We start from the raw sequence: 18808 nt of genomic DNA, 5'->3' as shown, positions 1-18808 counted from the left end.
TTTTCCTCGGAGTTATGTTTCATACTATCTCTAGTAGATAGATATTACAATAACATTAAATTATTTCATTTTATTCGTACAAAGCTAACATTTTATCCCTTTTCTGTTACAGGATTTAAACGAGCAGCCAGATGATGATCTAATGAATGATATGTGGAACAATCTGGTTGATAATGAAGAAGACTGTTTTGATTCCTTACTAATTCCTATGGATATTATCGAAACAAAAGAAGACGAGGATATTATTGTCGATTTAAAGAGGACCAAAGGAAATGAAAAACCTAAGAAGACTCTAAAAGATAGACCTACTAATGGTGTATTGAAAACTTCATTAAAGAAGCGTAAAGTTACAAAACCAAACAATAATACCCTTATGAAAAATTTTTCTGGCAAGGATGCAGTTATGGATTTTATTAGAAATGATTTAACAATTCCCATAACTTCTGTATCTACAAAAGAAGATAATCCAATTGTTTCGTGTGTAAAATCTGAAGATTCTTTGGTGTCTTTTATCAACAGTCCTGAAATGAAGCAACCCAAACCCTGTGCCACAGTAGAACCAGAACAATGTCGAGAAATAACTGACAGCGTAAAAAATTTCACAGAAGTTAGCCCAGTAAGAGCACCCCGAAACCCCACCATCTCAATGGCAGAGCCTAGCGGGCAAGAACCCACTGTGACAAAAGCAGGGGAAGAAAGTTGTGAAACTGATGATAAAGTAGAATATATTGAAGCTATACCATCTACAACAGTCAGTTCAAATCTAGAAGATACCACAATTGTTGAAAACTTTGTTGCTGAAGAAGTCGTAATTGGATCAGACATTGAACAAGATTCGGGATGTTCTTTTCTGTTTCTTGACACAGACAGTAAAATGGTACAAAATGACATTTTAAGTGTGATTGGCATTACTAAAGGTTCTACATCTTTTTGTAATGCTGAAATTGTAGTGAATGAAGAATCAATAATGAAAGACGATCGTCGACAAATAGTTATTGACAGCACTGTTCTTAATGACTCCAATGTTATCAAAACTAAAGAAAATGTATCTGGGTCCCCTGATAATCAGTTTTTATATTCCATTACACCGTCAACCGAAAGTTATGTACCTTTCTCACGAAGACAGGACAGCTATGCCTGCAATGATATGTTCCTTCAAAGATTATTATCTGATCCAACCCCAGTTGACGATGGATCGGATGATGATAGTCGATATCAAGATCGCAGGAGGTTTGCTGGTGGCGGTAAACTACCAGCTTTCCGTGAGCAAACGGAAGAGTCAAAATCAGAGAACGACGAAGATTTTGATGCATTGACTCCCTCAAGTGATTCTTTGCAACAAAGTCCTCTGGACACCTCATTAGAGTCGACAAGGCTACAGCAAGAAGCCTTGGAATCTACCCCACCCAGCCCTCGGGATGTAGACCCTCATCCTCAAGACAAGAAGGAAAAAACGTTAAACCAAGAGGATCCAAAACTCAGTCAGATGAAGGAGCTAACTATTCCTTTATCAAGAGGAGAAGTGTTAACTGCACATGATCAAGTTTGTGATGTTTCCGAAGATAAAATTCGTCCTCCAGGTATGTTAATTATCTTTGATGAGAAATCACACAACACTACAGATAAAGAATATCAAAATTATATAAAGCACCAAGTGAACCAGGAAACCTTTTATAAAAAAGCTGAAAATATATTAGAAACAAACCCTGTTCCGGACCCTCTGAAGGATCTATGCATTGAATGTTACCCAGACTACTCAGATAGATGTCATTGTAGGTCTTGTGAGAGATTGCTTCGTAAGATAAAAAGGAACCATAAGAAAATTGTTAAATTGCGAAAAGAAAGAATAGTTGAGTGTGTGGACAAAAAAAACAAAATAAACATAGGCCTAACAGATATTAAAGACATGGTTTCTAAGATTTTGTATTGTAATGACCGAGATGAAAGTATGTTAAAATCTATTGGAGATACTTTGCCATCCTCTGAGAGTCTTAATTTAGAAGATAAAATTGGAACAACAATTAAAAGAAAAAAGGACAAGGATGAAAGTAATCAACTTCAAATAACTGTTCCAACGATTGACAAACCAGAATCTGTTAAATGTTCTGAAAAGAAAAAGGAGTATGCAAGTCTCCCTCCTAAAAAAAGGAAAGCTTTTACAATTGAAAAATACTCCAACACAGAACAGGCCTGTCAAAATGACAAATTTGATTGTTCAAGCAAAAGTACTGAGTCAAAAAGTTGTAAAGAGAAACTTGAAACCGGTTTTGCTAATTCTCTCTTGATGACTGACATCACAAAATCTTCCAGCCCTAGTGCTATTGTAGGTTATAACAGGTTTTCACCAGTTAAAATCAAGGCAATAGATGGTAGATATTGTGTACTTAGTGAGTTCCCTTCAGAGTATGGTGAGTCGGTAGTAGAATCAGACTTACCGAGTGAACACATTCCTAAAAGTCAAAGAAAGTGTAGTAGGAAGAAACGAAAACATGAAAGGAAAGAAAAGAAAAGGTTAAAAAAATTAAAGAAACTGGAGGAAGGCTTACATAATTAGTATTTATTTACTAGTTCCAAACAGTTACATTTGTTACCTGATAACCATTAAGTCTTATTTAACGTTTGTTTAGATAGTTTTTTATTTCTTTAAAAATAAGACTGAAATAGCAGATGCATCATAAGATTAATCATTTTTTAAACTTACAATACGTAATTGTTGACTGACTAAAATTAAGGTGTTGATTTGATTCTAGCTGCAATTTCTAATCATGTGCCTTCCTATTAGCAGCTTGTAAATGGTTGAACTTATGTTATTAAGAAATGTTGAAATTAAAATGCTTGCACTTCAAGAGGAATGAAAAACAAAGTCAAAGTGGTGATAACAAGTTACCATGAACATGGGAGTCTGAAGTAGGGGTCAAATTGTGCACTATGTACAGTATTTCAAAAGCTGCAACTTACCTTCAACTTCCCTTTTCATCCAAAATTACAAAACAAATTTAAAAAAAATTATTTTAAAATTATAAATGGTAATATTTTTCTTGAATTGAAAAGTCTACATACTTAAAGTTTTAAAGGACGAATAATTTTGATTCAACACAATTAAAAAAAACTACTTAGTAGCATTAACTTTTCAAATACGCCTCTTTAAAAGCTAGTCAGTTGTGTAACTTTAACTTTTTAAACATCCAAAGATATACTAATGTATTTAACATAATAAAACACAAGATGTTGAAATATGGTGTGAAAATGTCATAATGCAGCCCAATACACCAAGGAGGTCATCAGGAAGTCATCATATGCAAGAAAACTGGATAAATTGTTGGATTCAATTTGAAAGAAATTGAAGACTATGATCATTGAACATGAATGAAACCCCCCTGTTTGAGAGGATTCATTACTTACTTTTTCTTTTGACACATCTTAATTATAACTGGCAACTATATGCTTATTATTATTCATTATTCATTAATTATTAATTATTATTCATGGTTTGCGGTGTGATATGGTTTTCAATACATAGGCTTTCTCAGTTGTTGGACACACAAGAGGATTCACAAAGGATAATACTGTTTATTTAAAACTAATTATTTTAGCACCATTTCAATAGGAAACTCTAAACATGTTGAACAAGGCATGACATTTTCTTATATATCGATCATTATTAAACATTGAACCAAACTTTCCAAAGCTCAACACTATGCTAATAATTTTGAACGATCTTAAAATTTGTCATAACTATAACTATGCCTTCACCAGATATTTTTGTTTTTGAATATAATAAAAATTCATAAAAATGGTTTTTGGTCAAAAAGCTCAAAAACACAAAACTCCTCAAATAATTGGCAACTTAGAAAATTACAATTTTTAAAACTTTGGCTGTATAATCAATTTACACTTAAAAATGAATCCAAGACAACTCGCCGAAGACAACATAAGAGATCTCCACGTCCTTCTGACAATCTTCTCTGTATGAGTTATAAATTCATGATGTGTGGTGGCTTTCAATGAAGAACTACAAGAAGAGGAGCTATTTAAGTATTGAATTTGTAGAATGAAGCATAAGTTGAATTACCCAGTTTAAATACTCGTAATTCTAAATGTAATTGTTATATAAAGAAAGTCACGTTTTAGTTTGTTATTATTAATTTATACATTTTGAGAGTTGTGATAACATTGCCTTATACTGAAAATTGATATAATTGCTCAAGAACTTATTGTTTTCAATGCTAAAGTCTAATAAAGTTAATCTCTAAGTAACACTGTTAAAGAAAAGCCAAATTTTATTTTAAAAATAATATGTTAGAGAACTCACTGCGGATATCTCATAAAGGTAAATATTGCAGCATATTTTCACTTCAGATTTTTTTATAGTCATGTAAGTTTATAAAAATAACAGACACATTAAATTTATTGATGTTTGTACACTTTTTTGTTTTTAGAACAACTTTACACTTTTGACTTTTACTATTTTTTCAAACATTCAGTTTTTATTTATTGGTTACTAATCCTCTTTCATTGATTCATTTTTTAAACTTGAAAACAATAAATGACAAAGCGTTAGAAAAGCAACTCTTATCAACTTTTACATATTTGTTTTGAATCGGTTTGCCAATTACGAATTGTGAATTTATTAGGCTTGTGTAGCCTATCTGTTCAATTCTGTTAATTATAACCCTTATTTTACAAAAGTTCACTTATTACAATATGTCTTAAGGGTCAGAGTTTTTTGTTTTATTTAAATTCATATTATTCTCTTTCAGGCAAACGCAGCTCCAGTCGATATTCCTCCAGTCGTCATGGGAAGAAGAAAGTAGCAACTACTACCATTGAAGAGTTGCCTGGTTCAGATGATGAGCCTTTATTTAACCTGGAAAGGCAAACCACCCATGAGGACAAATCAGATGACGATGAAATTAAAACAACAAGACGGAGCAAAACCAAAACTGTGTCATCTTCCAGTAAGTTTCTTACAATACATTTTCTTGAATCTTAATTCTACTTGCATTCGTCATGACTTTAGGTTTTGTAAATGCTTTTTATTGTACCAGTAGGGAAAAATTTTTAACAGGATTTTTAGGCAACCTGGAAACCAGGAAAACTAGGAATTGTACTTGAATTTTAATAACCAAGAAAAAATCCTTGAGTTTTGCATACAAACGGGAAACTACATATTTTAAATAATTGTCATAAAATTGGTCAAATTAAAAACTTTTATAAAAGAAACCCCACCCTTTTGAAAATATTTTTAACAGTTGAGGTTATAATAGTTTCTTTACTTATTCTATGGGCGCATGGGGAATTGAAACTGTACAAAGTTTACAAAAATACGCCTGCGCAGCAAATCTGCAGACTAAGCGAAATTCAATTAGCCTGATTGGATTTACACTAAAATGCCTGCTTAAAAATATCACATTTATTCCCTATTTAAATAGAATTAGTTTAACGAGTACTTAGGTTTGCTGCAACAGGGAGGGTAAAAAAGTGTTTTTTGTAAAATGTTAGTTTAGTAAGAAATGGATGTAGTTTCCAAATACGATCAAAATAGGTTCATAAACAAGCAAACTACAACAGTTTTCATTTTCTCTTTAAGAATAACATTGGGATTTTAAATTTACAATTTTTGGAATTTTCTCTGTAACCATTAGGCGCACAATAATACTTCAATGTACAAAAAAATTATTTGTTTTTTAAGCTCTACAAAATGGTTTGGAAAGAAATTGTGAAATTTTGTGTTTTTAGGGTCAAAAATGGGAAAACCCTATTTTTACCCCATAAAACCACCCATAAACCCCCGTTCCCATAGACCGATCATGCTGGTTCGCGAACTCGTTCGAATGAATGTAAGAACCAAATTTCATCAAAATTGGATCCTTTTTGCTCGAGTTATTGTGCTACCGGACACATATATAGCCTAAATATATATGAATTTGAACGGATGGTGTTTTTGGCCTCTAGGGACCTCAAAACGAAAAAGTAAATCGGTCCCGGGTCCAGGTCTTACCATGAGTACTACGGTACAGGGCGTCTACCAACCGGGAAGTCCGGGGAAAACCGGGAATTGTACTTAATTTTTTACTGGCCATGAAATGTACGAATTGTCCTTAAATGCCAGACTATGTCCTTAAATTTTTAATGGGCCATAATTTTATTGATCGCTAGTTGGTTAGGAGCACATAAAAGGTTTATCAGATGTTTGTTTACATTTTCATAATTTATTACTAGAGTAATTATGCAATAAAAATCCCATTAGCAATCTCAAACCCATTAATATTTTATCACGACAATCAAGTGTCAAGTCAAGTACTTCCAAGAACTGTTGACTCAGTTCTAGCTAGCTCATAAAAGTTGTATCACTTTTATTCCTTTACAACTTCTTTTTTTATTACTAGGGCTTATTATGAGATTATATTATGAGGAATTACTATGATATCCCAAACCTATTTTATCGTGAAAATAATAGCTTTATAATGGCTGTTAAATTTCACTTCTTACTTGTACTTTCGGCTTGAAGATTCAATTTGCCGCGGCCATTGCCTAGTGCCATAAAACTGTTTATGGTTTCATATTAAACATGTAAATAATCTACAGTCTTATTTTGTTAAGTTAAGTTAACCCTTTTTTATGGATATTTTATCTTTCAATTGACAAAACCACAAGCATTGTTGTTTGCATTAATGTTTTATCACTATGTAGGCCTGCTTGGTTTCAAATTATGTCATTGCATTTTCTGTATCTTTGTCTTATATTGTTGGCTGTTCAGGTTTCAATGTATTTTGTTTCCCATATTTATTTATTGAGTTGTATGCTTTAAGCAATCTAAATCTTATGAACTAGAATGATGATAGTGACTTTGCTGCTATTATAACCTCATTGTTTGTTACTCAGTTTATATAGGCCCTCCTAAATAATTAGGTCTAGGCCTGGGTATTTTGATTCTTGGAAGAGCTGTAAAATATATTAAGAAAATGTAATTGAGCCTAGATAAACAACTAATGATTGCTATGTGTCGATATTAACTTTGCAAATGAAAATACAATAGGTAATCTTACTCTGTGCTTATTGCTTATTGGTAGCCACTTACCATACCTTGATTTTGTACTAAGAACTGAGTAACAATGTGTATTAGGGATTTTTTTCAAAAGTAGTCGAGAGCCTAACGTTGTGCCAGGGCGAATCATGCCAAATTAATCCGCCTGGATCGGATAAGCTATGTTATGAAGTTTACGTGACCGATGGAGATATTTGTCGCTATCACAGGAGACAATGATTGCGTTTCTCTGTTACACTATAAAAGCTTTACCTAATACACCTAATAGTATTAATACCTAATACACTTCTTCCCTAATAGTATAGGTAAGCCTATGCTTGTTTACTTTCAATAAATTTCTATTTTGAAATTTTTAACTCTTATCTATTATTATTTACTTTTCTCTCTGGTACAACTACAGTTAATAACAAGATTAATACAGTTTGAAAAATCAGGAAAATTATTCGGTAGGCCTAATGACACCGACAAAGGTTACAGCAAAGTGTCCTTAAATGTACGGGAATTGTCCATGACTTTTTTATCCAGAATGTAGTAGACACCCTGTAATAGCTTATTCCCTATGAGAAATTATTCCCTACTTGGGAAATTCGCTAAAAAGAAGTTAAAAATATTTCTTGTGACCAAAGCGCTTTACAGTTTTGAGGGATTTTTCTTGGCAAAATAAATTCAACTAAACCTTATTGAAAAAAATTACCTAGTTACTTGAATAAAGGTTGTTGTGCTTTATTTTTATTCCTTGCAACCTTCATAACTCCATTATGATCCTCTGCATCCTCGGATCCAGATTTTGCTTGTTAAATTGCATCCTGCTGTTCTTCAATGGCGACAGATTGCGGAATACTTATTATGGTTTCTAACCTAAGATCTTTCTGAAGCTGCAATTTTGTCGATAATGTCCTGTTTGATAAACCTGAAACTAATTTCAGTATCAACATATCTGTATTGAAGTTGGATTTGTCACACAACTATTCAAATTTATCAATTTAAAAGATAATTTTTATAGCTGTCAACAGACTCATTTTATCCTCTCCAAAGAGAACGAGCTCTTTGGAGAAACCTTTTTCGTTCATGAAACAGGTTTTTATGAACTGAGAAGTAGTCATTATATTTGTTTTTCACCTGTTCTTAAATCTTCTTTTATCAGGAGAAAGTCCAATAGACGTGAGTTCTAAAGGCTTGTGCTGAAACTGATTTGTAAACTAGATTAATGCTTTTTAGCCTATTTCTATTTCATAGTGAAATATGGAATTGAGCTATACGGTTTGTCAATTGGCCGATTGAAGAAAAATATTCAATTAAAAAAAAACTAGTGTACCTGTTGCTCGAATTTGAGCAATTGCTAAGTATAACAGGCGTTATTTTAAAACGAATAACAGTCATAATTTCTGATGACTTAAAAAGATTTGACTCAAAGATTATGGAAATAGGTACTCAGGTAAATATTTAATTTCAACCAAGTTAGTACTTTTTTGTAGCTAACTCCTCGTTCCCACCACCACCCCTGGCTTAAGTCTGGAACTTATTTGCCAGGCCAATTCCCAGTGAATATCTTCTTTCTTTTTAGGCTTCAGTAGTGATGTAAAATACCTGGGTATTTAAAACTCGGGGTAAATACCCTGGGTATTTACCCAGGTAAATACCCAAAATCCAAAAATACCCGGGTATTTTGGGTATTTATGAAATCAATTGAAATTCATTTATATTTACCCCTAAATATGTTATTGTTATCACTACATGATAAATTAGGATAGTCTATAACACCTTTTACAGTAACTTGAAGCTTTGCTAGTACCTTTTATTTAATGATTTAGCACTTTTTTTGTAAATTATACATAAAGTTTCTAAATAAGCATGGGGTTTCGTGTCTTAAATCGAGTAGGCCTACCTAACATCAGTTAAATTTAACATACTAAAAAATAGTATATTAAAAAAGGCTGTGGCTATTTCAATTTTTATCATTTTATAAATTTATAACCATAACATAAACAGGCTGGGTGTGCAGATGTGCAGGATTAAAACAAGCCTGTGATGCTACCTGGGATTGAGAATGCTATAAACTAAACACTCCCTATGAAATGAAATCAAGACAACACCTCATCAGAGAAATAGTGAACCTAAACCTACTTTTACTGTTATTTAATTATGATAGTTAAAATTTCTATTGTATATGAATATGTATAAAAATTTCTATTGGTTTGGAAGGCTAGACAGACCTAAGCCTGATTGACATAGGCAGAATGGCAGAATAAACTTTTCTGTGTTACCACTTAGTTGGAAACAATAATATATTTAGATAAACCTACTAAAAAAATGTAACTCCTGTTTTTTGGTCTAACTTAATATAATTTTGAAAAAAATATTGTGCTAAACTGTAGATTCAAATGTTTTGTATCACAAGTTTATGAAATTAGTTTTTTTTTTTATACCATTGATACCAACAAAAGATCTAGAACAAAAATATTTTTAAATCCGGCCATCTCCTACAGATTGAATTTTAATTATTTTCTCAAGTTGTTTACACATAGGCTAAATGTGTAAAATGTGTAAAGATTTAAACTAGGTTATATCTTCCTGTAATTCTTTCTAAATAATAATTATTACTTTACAAATTATTTTTCTTCACTTCCAATAAATTAAATTCATTTATCTATCATAGAAATTACAAAATCATAAGTAGTCAGGACCAGTGCAACCATGCAACCAGGGTATTATACCGATAATGCTTTATGCTCAGACCTGGGTATTTATGGCGATTATACCCAGAAGTAAAATGCTAGTAGTGACCATATGAAATTTTGTTTATAGTTATTTGTGCAACTAGTGAGAAAAGTGAGCAATTGACTCACTCGAGAGAAATCCTTACTCACGAGCCGTAGGCGAGTGAGGAATGGTTTCTCGAGTGAGGCAATTGTACTTTGAACACGAGTTGCACATTATACTTTTCCTACAGTTACCATAAAACAAAAACATTTGTGAAGAAACATGAACAAACATAACCTATTTTTACACAGAAGTGAACTTTTAATACAACATTTAATGTGAAGTGACAAATACAACAGTACAACAGCTGACCAGCTGATTTACAGCAAGTGCTGCCAACATATTTCGCGCGCATACGACGTTGCCTGCATGTTACGCGCTCACTATTTCGTGCCTTCACGTTGCAAATCTGGAGTGAGACAAAGTAATTAGAGTGAGACAATGTTAACATTGTCTCACTGGTGAGCGAATTGGCCACTTTGCTTTCTCAAATCAGTGAGAGAACATGTACATTGTTAGGTAACTGTAGGAAAACACATTTTATCATCATTTTACTATCCTTACAGGGTAATAATTGCAAAAAAACATCTGAATCTTCTCTAACTTTAATAAAAATTATAAATACCCAGTTTTTGGGTATTTACCCGGGCCTGGGGTAAATACCCAATTTATATTTACCTACCCACTGGGTATTTACCCGACCCACATCACTAGGCTTCAGCCACTTTCAATCCTCGTCTAGACACATTATGTGTCCAAAAGCCTAACAGCACGACTCCCTTCCCCATATACCGCCCTGAGCGATAGCGATAATTGAGATTCACTCTAACCTTTCCTCTCCCCTTCATGGGCAAGTTTTCATTCCTTTTCTTTCTTTTTTTCCTATTTCCCTAGCTACTTTTCTAAACATCTCAATTGCTTCCTTGTCACACATCATGTTTTATTTTCTCATCTATAGACCTCTCTTATCTAAGACTTATTCCTGTTTTCTCCTATTTGTCTCCTGAAGTGAACAATTTTTATAAATGCGGGACTCGTAGTTTATATTTCTCCACATCTACATACTTCCTCTTCCATCAGGTGAAACCTCCACAAATTCGCCTTGAAATTTTCCATGTCCTGTGACGAACTGCGTTCATAATGGCCCATCTGCCAATCTTGTTAATCAACAGCTTATGCAGCGACTATCCTACAGTTCTAAATTGAATGTGAAAGCTTCAGGCGGCTGTTAGAGAGCACACTTAAACCCAACACGGAAGGGTGCTTTCTTTTTTTTTATCAACGAAAATAGCATTATTTGTATTTCGTTTGCATCTACCAGTTAATGTTTGTCAGCCTCCTCCTATTGGCTGTCCTGGTCGACATCATTTAGTCTCCATTATGTCGAACGTTTTCTGGTTATGTTTTGATTTTGTGCAAATAAAATCTGGTTTAAAAAAGTGAAACATCAATATTTTAAACTAATCTAATAAATCCTTATAGCACATGTCTCCAATTTTTGCACAACCAGCTGTTTCAAATATTAGTGTCAATTTCAAAGTACTCATCTGTTCAAATGTAAACAAACATTTTCTCCCTAAGAATAACTTAGGATCTCTGAAGGCCACTGGGGCAGAGCCCTGATGGAATTCCAAAGTTTTTTTTGTTTGATGGCAAAACTACTACATGCCAAGACCTTTCTAACGACACCTTGGACATGGTGATCGGTAGCACCACCGCTCCAAAACAATTATGACAAAAATATGCCTAGCGTATTAAATATATAGATTGTTTGCAATATGACATTTTTCGGCCTCAAGTCTCATCTAAGCCAATCTTAAAACATGATTATTGAGTTTTCCCTCTCTCTAATATTCATGCTTGCTGTTAGAAGATCAGAAGAATTTTTATCTTTGTGGACAGCTGCAGTTACGCAAGGAACAAAGAAAATGTTCAATACCTAATACATAATTTAACAATCTATAAAAAAGGTCCCAGTCACATGGGTATGAAGTTTTTAACTGCAAACATTAAAAGCCAAATCCATTTAAACAAATTGAAGAATATACTAAAAATTATCTTTTAAACCAAGTATTTTACATTGTAAGTAACTATTTACAAAATTAAGGAGGACTATTATATGTAATTTTAATTTCTCTAAAAAAAGTTTAGACAATAATTTTCTGTAATTTAATTTGTAGGTTAAGATTAAATTGAAAATGTCACCAGTAGTAGCTTTGCAATGTAGGCCTACAAATACTTTATGTGACAATAATGTAAATTTGAATTTACCTGTTGGTTCTCTTTCGTTGATAATCCTGATGCTGAGCGATAAATTCAAATCTCCGCATCCATTGAAACCATTTTGCAGGATCCCACGTATTAAAAAGGTCCGGTGGCTCTAGATGAACAGTACTCACAGATTAAGATTTTTTTTGTTACTTCTTAAAAAAATAGGCCAACAAGAGTCAATTTGTCAATTCCCATCATTTCGGTTTCATTCCCGGTCAATTTCTGACATTGCGGTTGTTACTAAAAATGCTGCCACCATGCAGGGGTGCCAAATAATATTTCACAATAAAAATGTACTACTAACTATATTCAGGTAACTAGGTAAACTAAAATAGTAGCAATAAACAATAATCATAACATGTGTTAACAAAATCAAATATAATTAATAGACCAGCTGTCACTTTACTAGTGATTGAGCACAGCACTTAGGCAGCATTACGGTCCCTGAGGTCCTGGGTCCAAATACCACTAATCACCAATGGATATTTTATTTTTTTTCATAATACCGCAACTCTGTAGGTATAGCCTGAAGTAATGTGTAAGAATGGTTCTGGGCTAGAGTCTAGATAAAAAGTAAGAAAGAAAAAAAACTACGTAGTATTTATTTATAAAATATGATACTAGTGATAGGGGGATCCAAGAAAATGTCGGTACTGGATCCGTATCTGGATCTTGAAAAAATCAGATCCGGATCTTCGTATCCGGATACGTTTTTTTTCTTTTTTCCCCAATGACAGTTTTTTTTAAATAGCCCATATGGCTAGGAAATTTTACAGTATTTGTTGACGTCAAAAATTCATATGGCTAGGTAAATGAGACAATATATGTCGATGTAAATAACTCATATGGGTAGGCAATGTCAAAGACTATCTGTGTCCATATACAAGACAATCTGTGTCCATATAGAAGACTATCTGTGTCCATATACATAAGACTGGCATAGCCCAAGGGGAGGCTATTACTTTCTATTCACCCTGAACACAAGACTCTCTGTATTCATCTAAAAGACTATTTTTGTCCATATACGTGACTATCCATATCTATACATAGACCTTGTACAGTCCAACCTCAGTATAACGAATCTGAAGGGACCGAACTGAATATTCGTTATATCAAGGATTTTGTTAAAACGAGGTTCGTTATATAGAGGTTAGGTTTGCAGGAATTTCGCTAAGTCGAGGTTCAGAACCAGCGTCGGTCAATATAGGTCGAGATTTGACCTCATTAAAATACAGGATAATTAAAGTAGCATAGGCTACAATACTTTACAGTACAGTGTTTACATTATACAGTAGAACCTAAATTATCCGGCATAATAAATGGGAGGGATCTTATGAATATTGCGCAATCATGACAATGTCATTGACCTTGGTACATGTTAAAAACTGTAAGATTAAAATCACAGCTTGTTCTAACCCTCCTAAAACCTAGCCAAACACTGTATTTGCGTAGTCATAAACCATGTAAAGAACAAAACAAAACGGTAGAAAGTTTTGTAAGCTACTGCTCGCGATAGGCCGGTAGGCTACTTACAGTACAGTACTGATTTATCACAACAGAGGAATGTCAATAATAATCATTAACTATAGCATTGGTGTTGCTAGTTGAAACGAATCGTATTGAAAACAATAAATTATTAGATAAGTCATTATAAAAGTGTATAATCACAGCCAACTTAAGGATAATAAAAACACTCGTAAAAGGAATGTTAAAATAACGATGTTGCTATTCTTTCTCTTTGGTTTTGGTTTTTATATTCTTTCTTACGTTTCTCTTTATCCAAAAATTGTACAATTCACCATAGTTATCCCATATCACCCAATCACAGCTTACTAAACATTACGTCGTCATCAGTCCTCAGTGAATGAAATCAGTTCTCAGTTGCAACATAGCGCGCGCAGCGACAGCAGACAGAGATGTAAGACGGAGCAGACGAATGTTAGCGCAAGCGATGACGTGACCTTTCCATTTCATTTGATAAAGAAATAGATTTTCCCAAAACAATAATTGGGTGGGGGATTTGTTATATCAAGGGAAAGACGTAGACAATTCGTTATGCAGAGGTTAAATTCGCAATGTAGAGGTTCTGACAATGATAAATTCGTTATATTGAGGTGTCTTATTTTAGCCGAAATCACGAAAAATTTGTTAAATCAAGGTTGTTGTTATGGTTTGTTCGTTATGTAGAGGTAAAATATACATTGTGTCTTATGGAGAGTTCTAGGGGATTAAAAAAAATTCGTTATATCAAGGAATTCGTTATATCGAGGTTCGTTATATCAAGGTTAGACTGTATATGGGTACAGATAGTCTTGTACATGTATAGAGATAGTCTTGTACATGGATACAGAAGTCTTGTATATGGATACAGACAGTTTTGTATATGGACACAGGCAGTCTTGTATGATCAAGTTAGTTATTTTTTAGAAGCTAATAACATTCTAAATTTTTCTCAATTTGGTTTTCGGAAAGGAAAATCCACTATCGATGCCGTGGATTGGCTCGTAAGAGAAGTGCTCATGACTTTTGAGAACAAAGCCTATGCTTAGGTCACTATGTGTAATCTGAGCAAGGCTTTTGATTGTGTTGACCATGATGATCTTTTATTAATACTTAACTACTACAGGTTTTCTGGTAATTCAATCACTTTTTTGAATCTTATCTTAAAAATAAACTTCAAACTGTCTCAGTTAATGGTGAGCATTTCAAGGAAATCTTGGTTCAATACGGAGTCCCTCAAGGATCTGTTTTAAGACCCCTGCTGCTGCTCTTAAATAGTATTCATGATCTTCCTAGTTCTGTTCGTACAAAGTCTCTGTTATGGCTTATAACTTTGCCTGGGATGATACCACTTTTGTAGACATTTCTGATGACTTTGTTCAGCTCAATTTACTTGTCCAGACAACTTTGAAAGACACTGCGACTTGGTTTAAAGCAAATGCATTTTTACTTAATGATCAAAAACTCAAAAAAATGTTATTTACATTAAGGACTGTAGGTGGTGTAATTACTGATGATTTGGTCTCAAATGCAAAGTTTTTTTTTTCAAAGTTATTAGGAATTTATATTTATGACAAGTTAAACTGGCAACCACATATTGAGCACATATCTTGTAGACTTTCACAAGCTATCAATTTTGTGTTTTTGTGTCAAAAATGGGGAAAACCAATTTTTACCCATAAAATCCCCCATAAATCAACGTTTCCATAGTCCGATCATGCTGGTTCGCGAACTCGTTCCAATAAACTCGTTCGTATAAACATAGGTTTACAAGTTTGTAACAAATTTCATCAAAGTCGGATCATTTTTGCTTGAGTTACCGCGCTAACAGACACACACACATATAATGAATTTGAACGGAGGGTGTTTTTGGCATCTGGGGACCTCAAAACGAAAAAGTAAATCGGTCCCCGGTCCAGGTCTTACCATGAGTAATAGCTTATTCCCTATATAGGAAATTCATTAAAGAATATGTACATATGTTGTAAAGAAAGGGGATTAACCCTGTACTCTGTAGAAATAGTTTTTTTTCTCATTTTTGACCATCAAAACTATTTTATTTTGAAGAGCTTAAAAAAATAGGTATTGCCCTCCTTGTAGCAGCAAACCTTGTTAAACCTGATATTATTTAAATAGGGAATAACTCTGACCTGATAGAAACATTTGAGTGAAAAGTCTGCAGGTTTGCTGCGAGGAGGGGGGTGGTATTTAATTTAGGACGGAAAAAAGAGATCTGATTTTGCTTGAGCAGCTGAGGTGGTTTTCTCTTGTCTATATCTATTCCTTGTAAAAATGTCACTGACAATAAAGCTCATGATTTTAGTTAAGAGTGAGTCTTCTGTTGTTAATTTGCTTTTTCATGATGATATCTGCTGTTCACTTTTAGTTTAATTATTATTTGCTAATAATTGACTTGTGTGTAGGATCAAAGTCGAAAACCCGGCAGCCTTCGCCTTCACCACCCAAACTAACACCTCAACCAGTTGTTAAGAAGAGACGCAGCAAAAGGAGGCGATGATAAGAAAATTGTAAGTAACAAGCTTTTTGTCAGATCTTTAAGCTACTTTTTCATCCTCATACGGCCCAGGCAACATGTTCATGGGTCCTTGTTCTTAAGAAAAATTTTACTCCTGTTTCTGCATTGAAGCTTATGAGCCAGATCTTGTGTATTGGGCCATTGCTTGGGTGGGGCAACCGCCACGGAAGCGGTTGTTTTAGGGGATGCCGTAGATGCTATCGCAAAAGTAGTACACAAATTTGAATATGTTAGATGTAGAGGTGTACGAGCGGCTCGATTTTCAATTCAAGCCGTGCATAGGCTCCAAGCTCAAGGAATTGAGCACTAAGTCAGAAAATGGATCTCGAGCTGGGATTTTATGATCAAAATGTTTCAAAGGCTATCGCAAGGAAGTGAGCTGGTCTAGTGGTTAGAGCGCAGGACTTCGGTCCAAGAGGTTCTGGGTTTAAATCCGCCTAATCACCAATGGATGTTATCTAAGTGATGATGCCGCAACCCCTAGGTCGAGCCTGAAGTAATGTGAAAAACAATCTCAGGCTCGTACCTAGCGTCCTAGGACTCACACATAAAGAAAGGCTATCGCAAAACGTGTCTGCGAAGTTCACCCTTTCACCACGATCAACAGCAATTACGTTTCCGTGGTCATGGAAGACAATGATCACGTTTCCAAGAGTGGGGGATGATCAAGATTTGATTGTGTTCATGGAGGATGATGATTATATTTTTGTTACCATGGGAGATATAGGATTTTGCTATGCTCTCGTAAGACAATAATGATGTCCGCTGGAGATGATCTTAATTTTTTTGCCGATTGTGGAAAACGATGTTGATGTCCACATGACCATGGGATAATCTTGGTTTTCTCGCAATTGTGGCGGACGATGACTATATTTCCGTTACAGGGTGTCCAGCCGACCTGGAAACCGGGAAGACCGGGCATTGTACGTTAATTTTGAGTAGGATCAGGGAAACCTTTACCCCATCGATACCTGGAGATATCCGTGAGATCGGCAAAGATCTGAAACTAAAGATGGAAGGTCGAATACAAATAATCGATGTAAAACGATCCGAGAGGTCATGGGTAGGGGTGTGCGATGCATCGAAAATGCATCGAAATTTCGATTTGATTCGATTCGATGCATCGAATCGCGATTCGATTCAGTGGTGGTCAAAAAACGATTCGATTCATGAGGGAGTCAGTATCCATATACTAAAAACGCCTGCAGAAAGCCAACGCAATACCCGCAATACAGGAGCGCGTTGCTGTTGCGTTTCCTTTACGAAGGCGTTCTTATTTAATACATTCTTTGCATTAAATATAGCTTTAATTGTTTTATATTTTTTTGTTTTGACATTGCAAATGATGAGAGGTTTTGTTTTTTGTCTTGATGTAAGCAGTGTGAAAAATATTTTACTACTGTAAACTTAGCCAAAACAAGATAGGTCACTCCAAAATCATTTTAAAAATAAGTCTGAAAAATTGTTACACTAGTAAGACTAATGTTATAGACTGATACATTTGGTATTTTTGTTAGGGGTCTGCCGGTCCCAATTTTTGTTCGGGCAAGAGAAAAAAAAGAATAATTTATTTCCAAAGAAACACTCTTATATTATTATATCAATTATTACAGAGGAATTAAAATGTTCAAATGAGAATTAAAGATTAGTAAGTTGGCTCACGACCTTTAAGAATAAAGACACAACAGAGCAATTGCCGCACTGCCACTAGCCAGAGCTAGTCTAGTCGTCTACTGACAAGATTGACAAGACAAAAGCCGTGATGCAACACTAACAGTGCAAAGAAAACAAAGTCAAAAGAATAGACTATTTATCCAGACATACTAGTTTAATCATTTATTATTTATTCCATACCTAATTTAAAATATATTTTAGTATTTTACATAATAAATTATAAACAAAATAAATATCTGATATAGTGAACAGATCTGTATCTTGGTTAGATGGGGTTAAAAAAATATATTTCCAAGATCCAATACAATATTTACAACTCACAAATTACAATGAATTAATTTCTTTGAAAATAATCTGTAACAGTTTTGTTTTTGAATAAAGAAATATATTTTTTTGTCTCTACTTCCTTGTTTCATCACTTGCATTTTGTCAGCAATTAATTGAAGCAACTGGGTAGCAACCGGGTGGTGTAAGAGGGGAGGGGTAGGGTCTATGACCTTGAATGCACACATCGTTGCCTGGGCATGGCTGGGGAGAGTGATTCATTGTTTTTGTTGACATACTGTACTACCCTTCCTTCAGAGAAAAAGACCCTGCTGTTCCAAAAACATTGAGGGTAGTTTAAAAACATTGACCTGTGTTGCCAAGGGCATTAGAAGTTAACATTTAACTTTCTTATCTCTTGATTTAATATTATTTTAATCTACTATATATTATTTAAGAGTTACTTTTCGGGTACCTAATTAATTGTGATTTTGTTTGGCTTTATTTTATGGATTTTTAATTCTTTTCATTCATTAGCTATCAAAATCAGTTGTTTTAGGATTTTAATCTCTTGCAGTAGGTCTATATTTTTTTATTTTATTTTATTTACATGCTTCAATACAGTTTAAAGACCATTTACATTGAAGCAGTTCATGCACTTATAATATTATTGCTTCAGTGGGTTTCTTCTTGTCTTTTCACTTCACTTTTATTTACACTTTCATGCCATGCATTTAATACTAACATAAAAACAA

At 33.9% G+C, this 18808-nt stretch overlaps 1 protein-coding gene across 2 annotated transcripts in view; it reads left to right on the top strand.

Annotated features, from left to right (window-relative positions):
• Positions 1 to 18808, top strand: part of LOC129004851 (uncharacterized) — a 64490-nt gene that overhangs the window by 41670 nt on the left and 4012 nt on the right. The window contains exons 9-11 of one of the 2 annotated variants that reach the window (XM_054433523.1): positions 113 to 1580; positions 4761 to 4958; positions 16003 to 16107. In XM_054433523.1, the coding sequence (XP_054289498.1) occupies positions 113 to 1580; positions 4761 to 4958; positions 16003 to 16097 (1761 nt within the window). In that variant the 3' untranslated portion in view covers positions 16098 to 16107. Of the gene's footprint in view, positions 1 to 112; positions 4331 to 4760; positions 4959 to 16002; positions 16108 to 18808 lie in introns of those variants that run through there. The other variant, XR_008491774.1, reaches the window with a different exon arrangement.

The sequence above is a fragment of the Macrosteles quadrilineatus genome, unplaced genomic scaffold, assembly GCF_028750875.1.
Source record: "Macrosteles quadrilineatus isolate MER2022 unplaced genomic scaffold, UCM_ALF_1.0 Scaffold_12__1_contigs__length_5162894, whole genome shotgun sequence".
Classification (NCBI taxonomy): domain Eukaryota; kingdom Metazoa; phylum Arthropoda; class Insecta; order Hemiptera; family Cicadellidae; genus Macrosteles; species Macrosteles quadrilineatus.
This window is presented reverse-complemented; position numbering and strand designations above follow the sequence as displayed.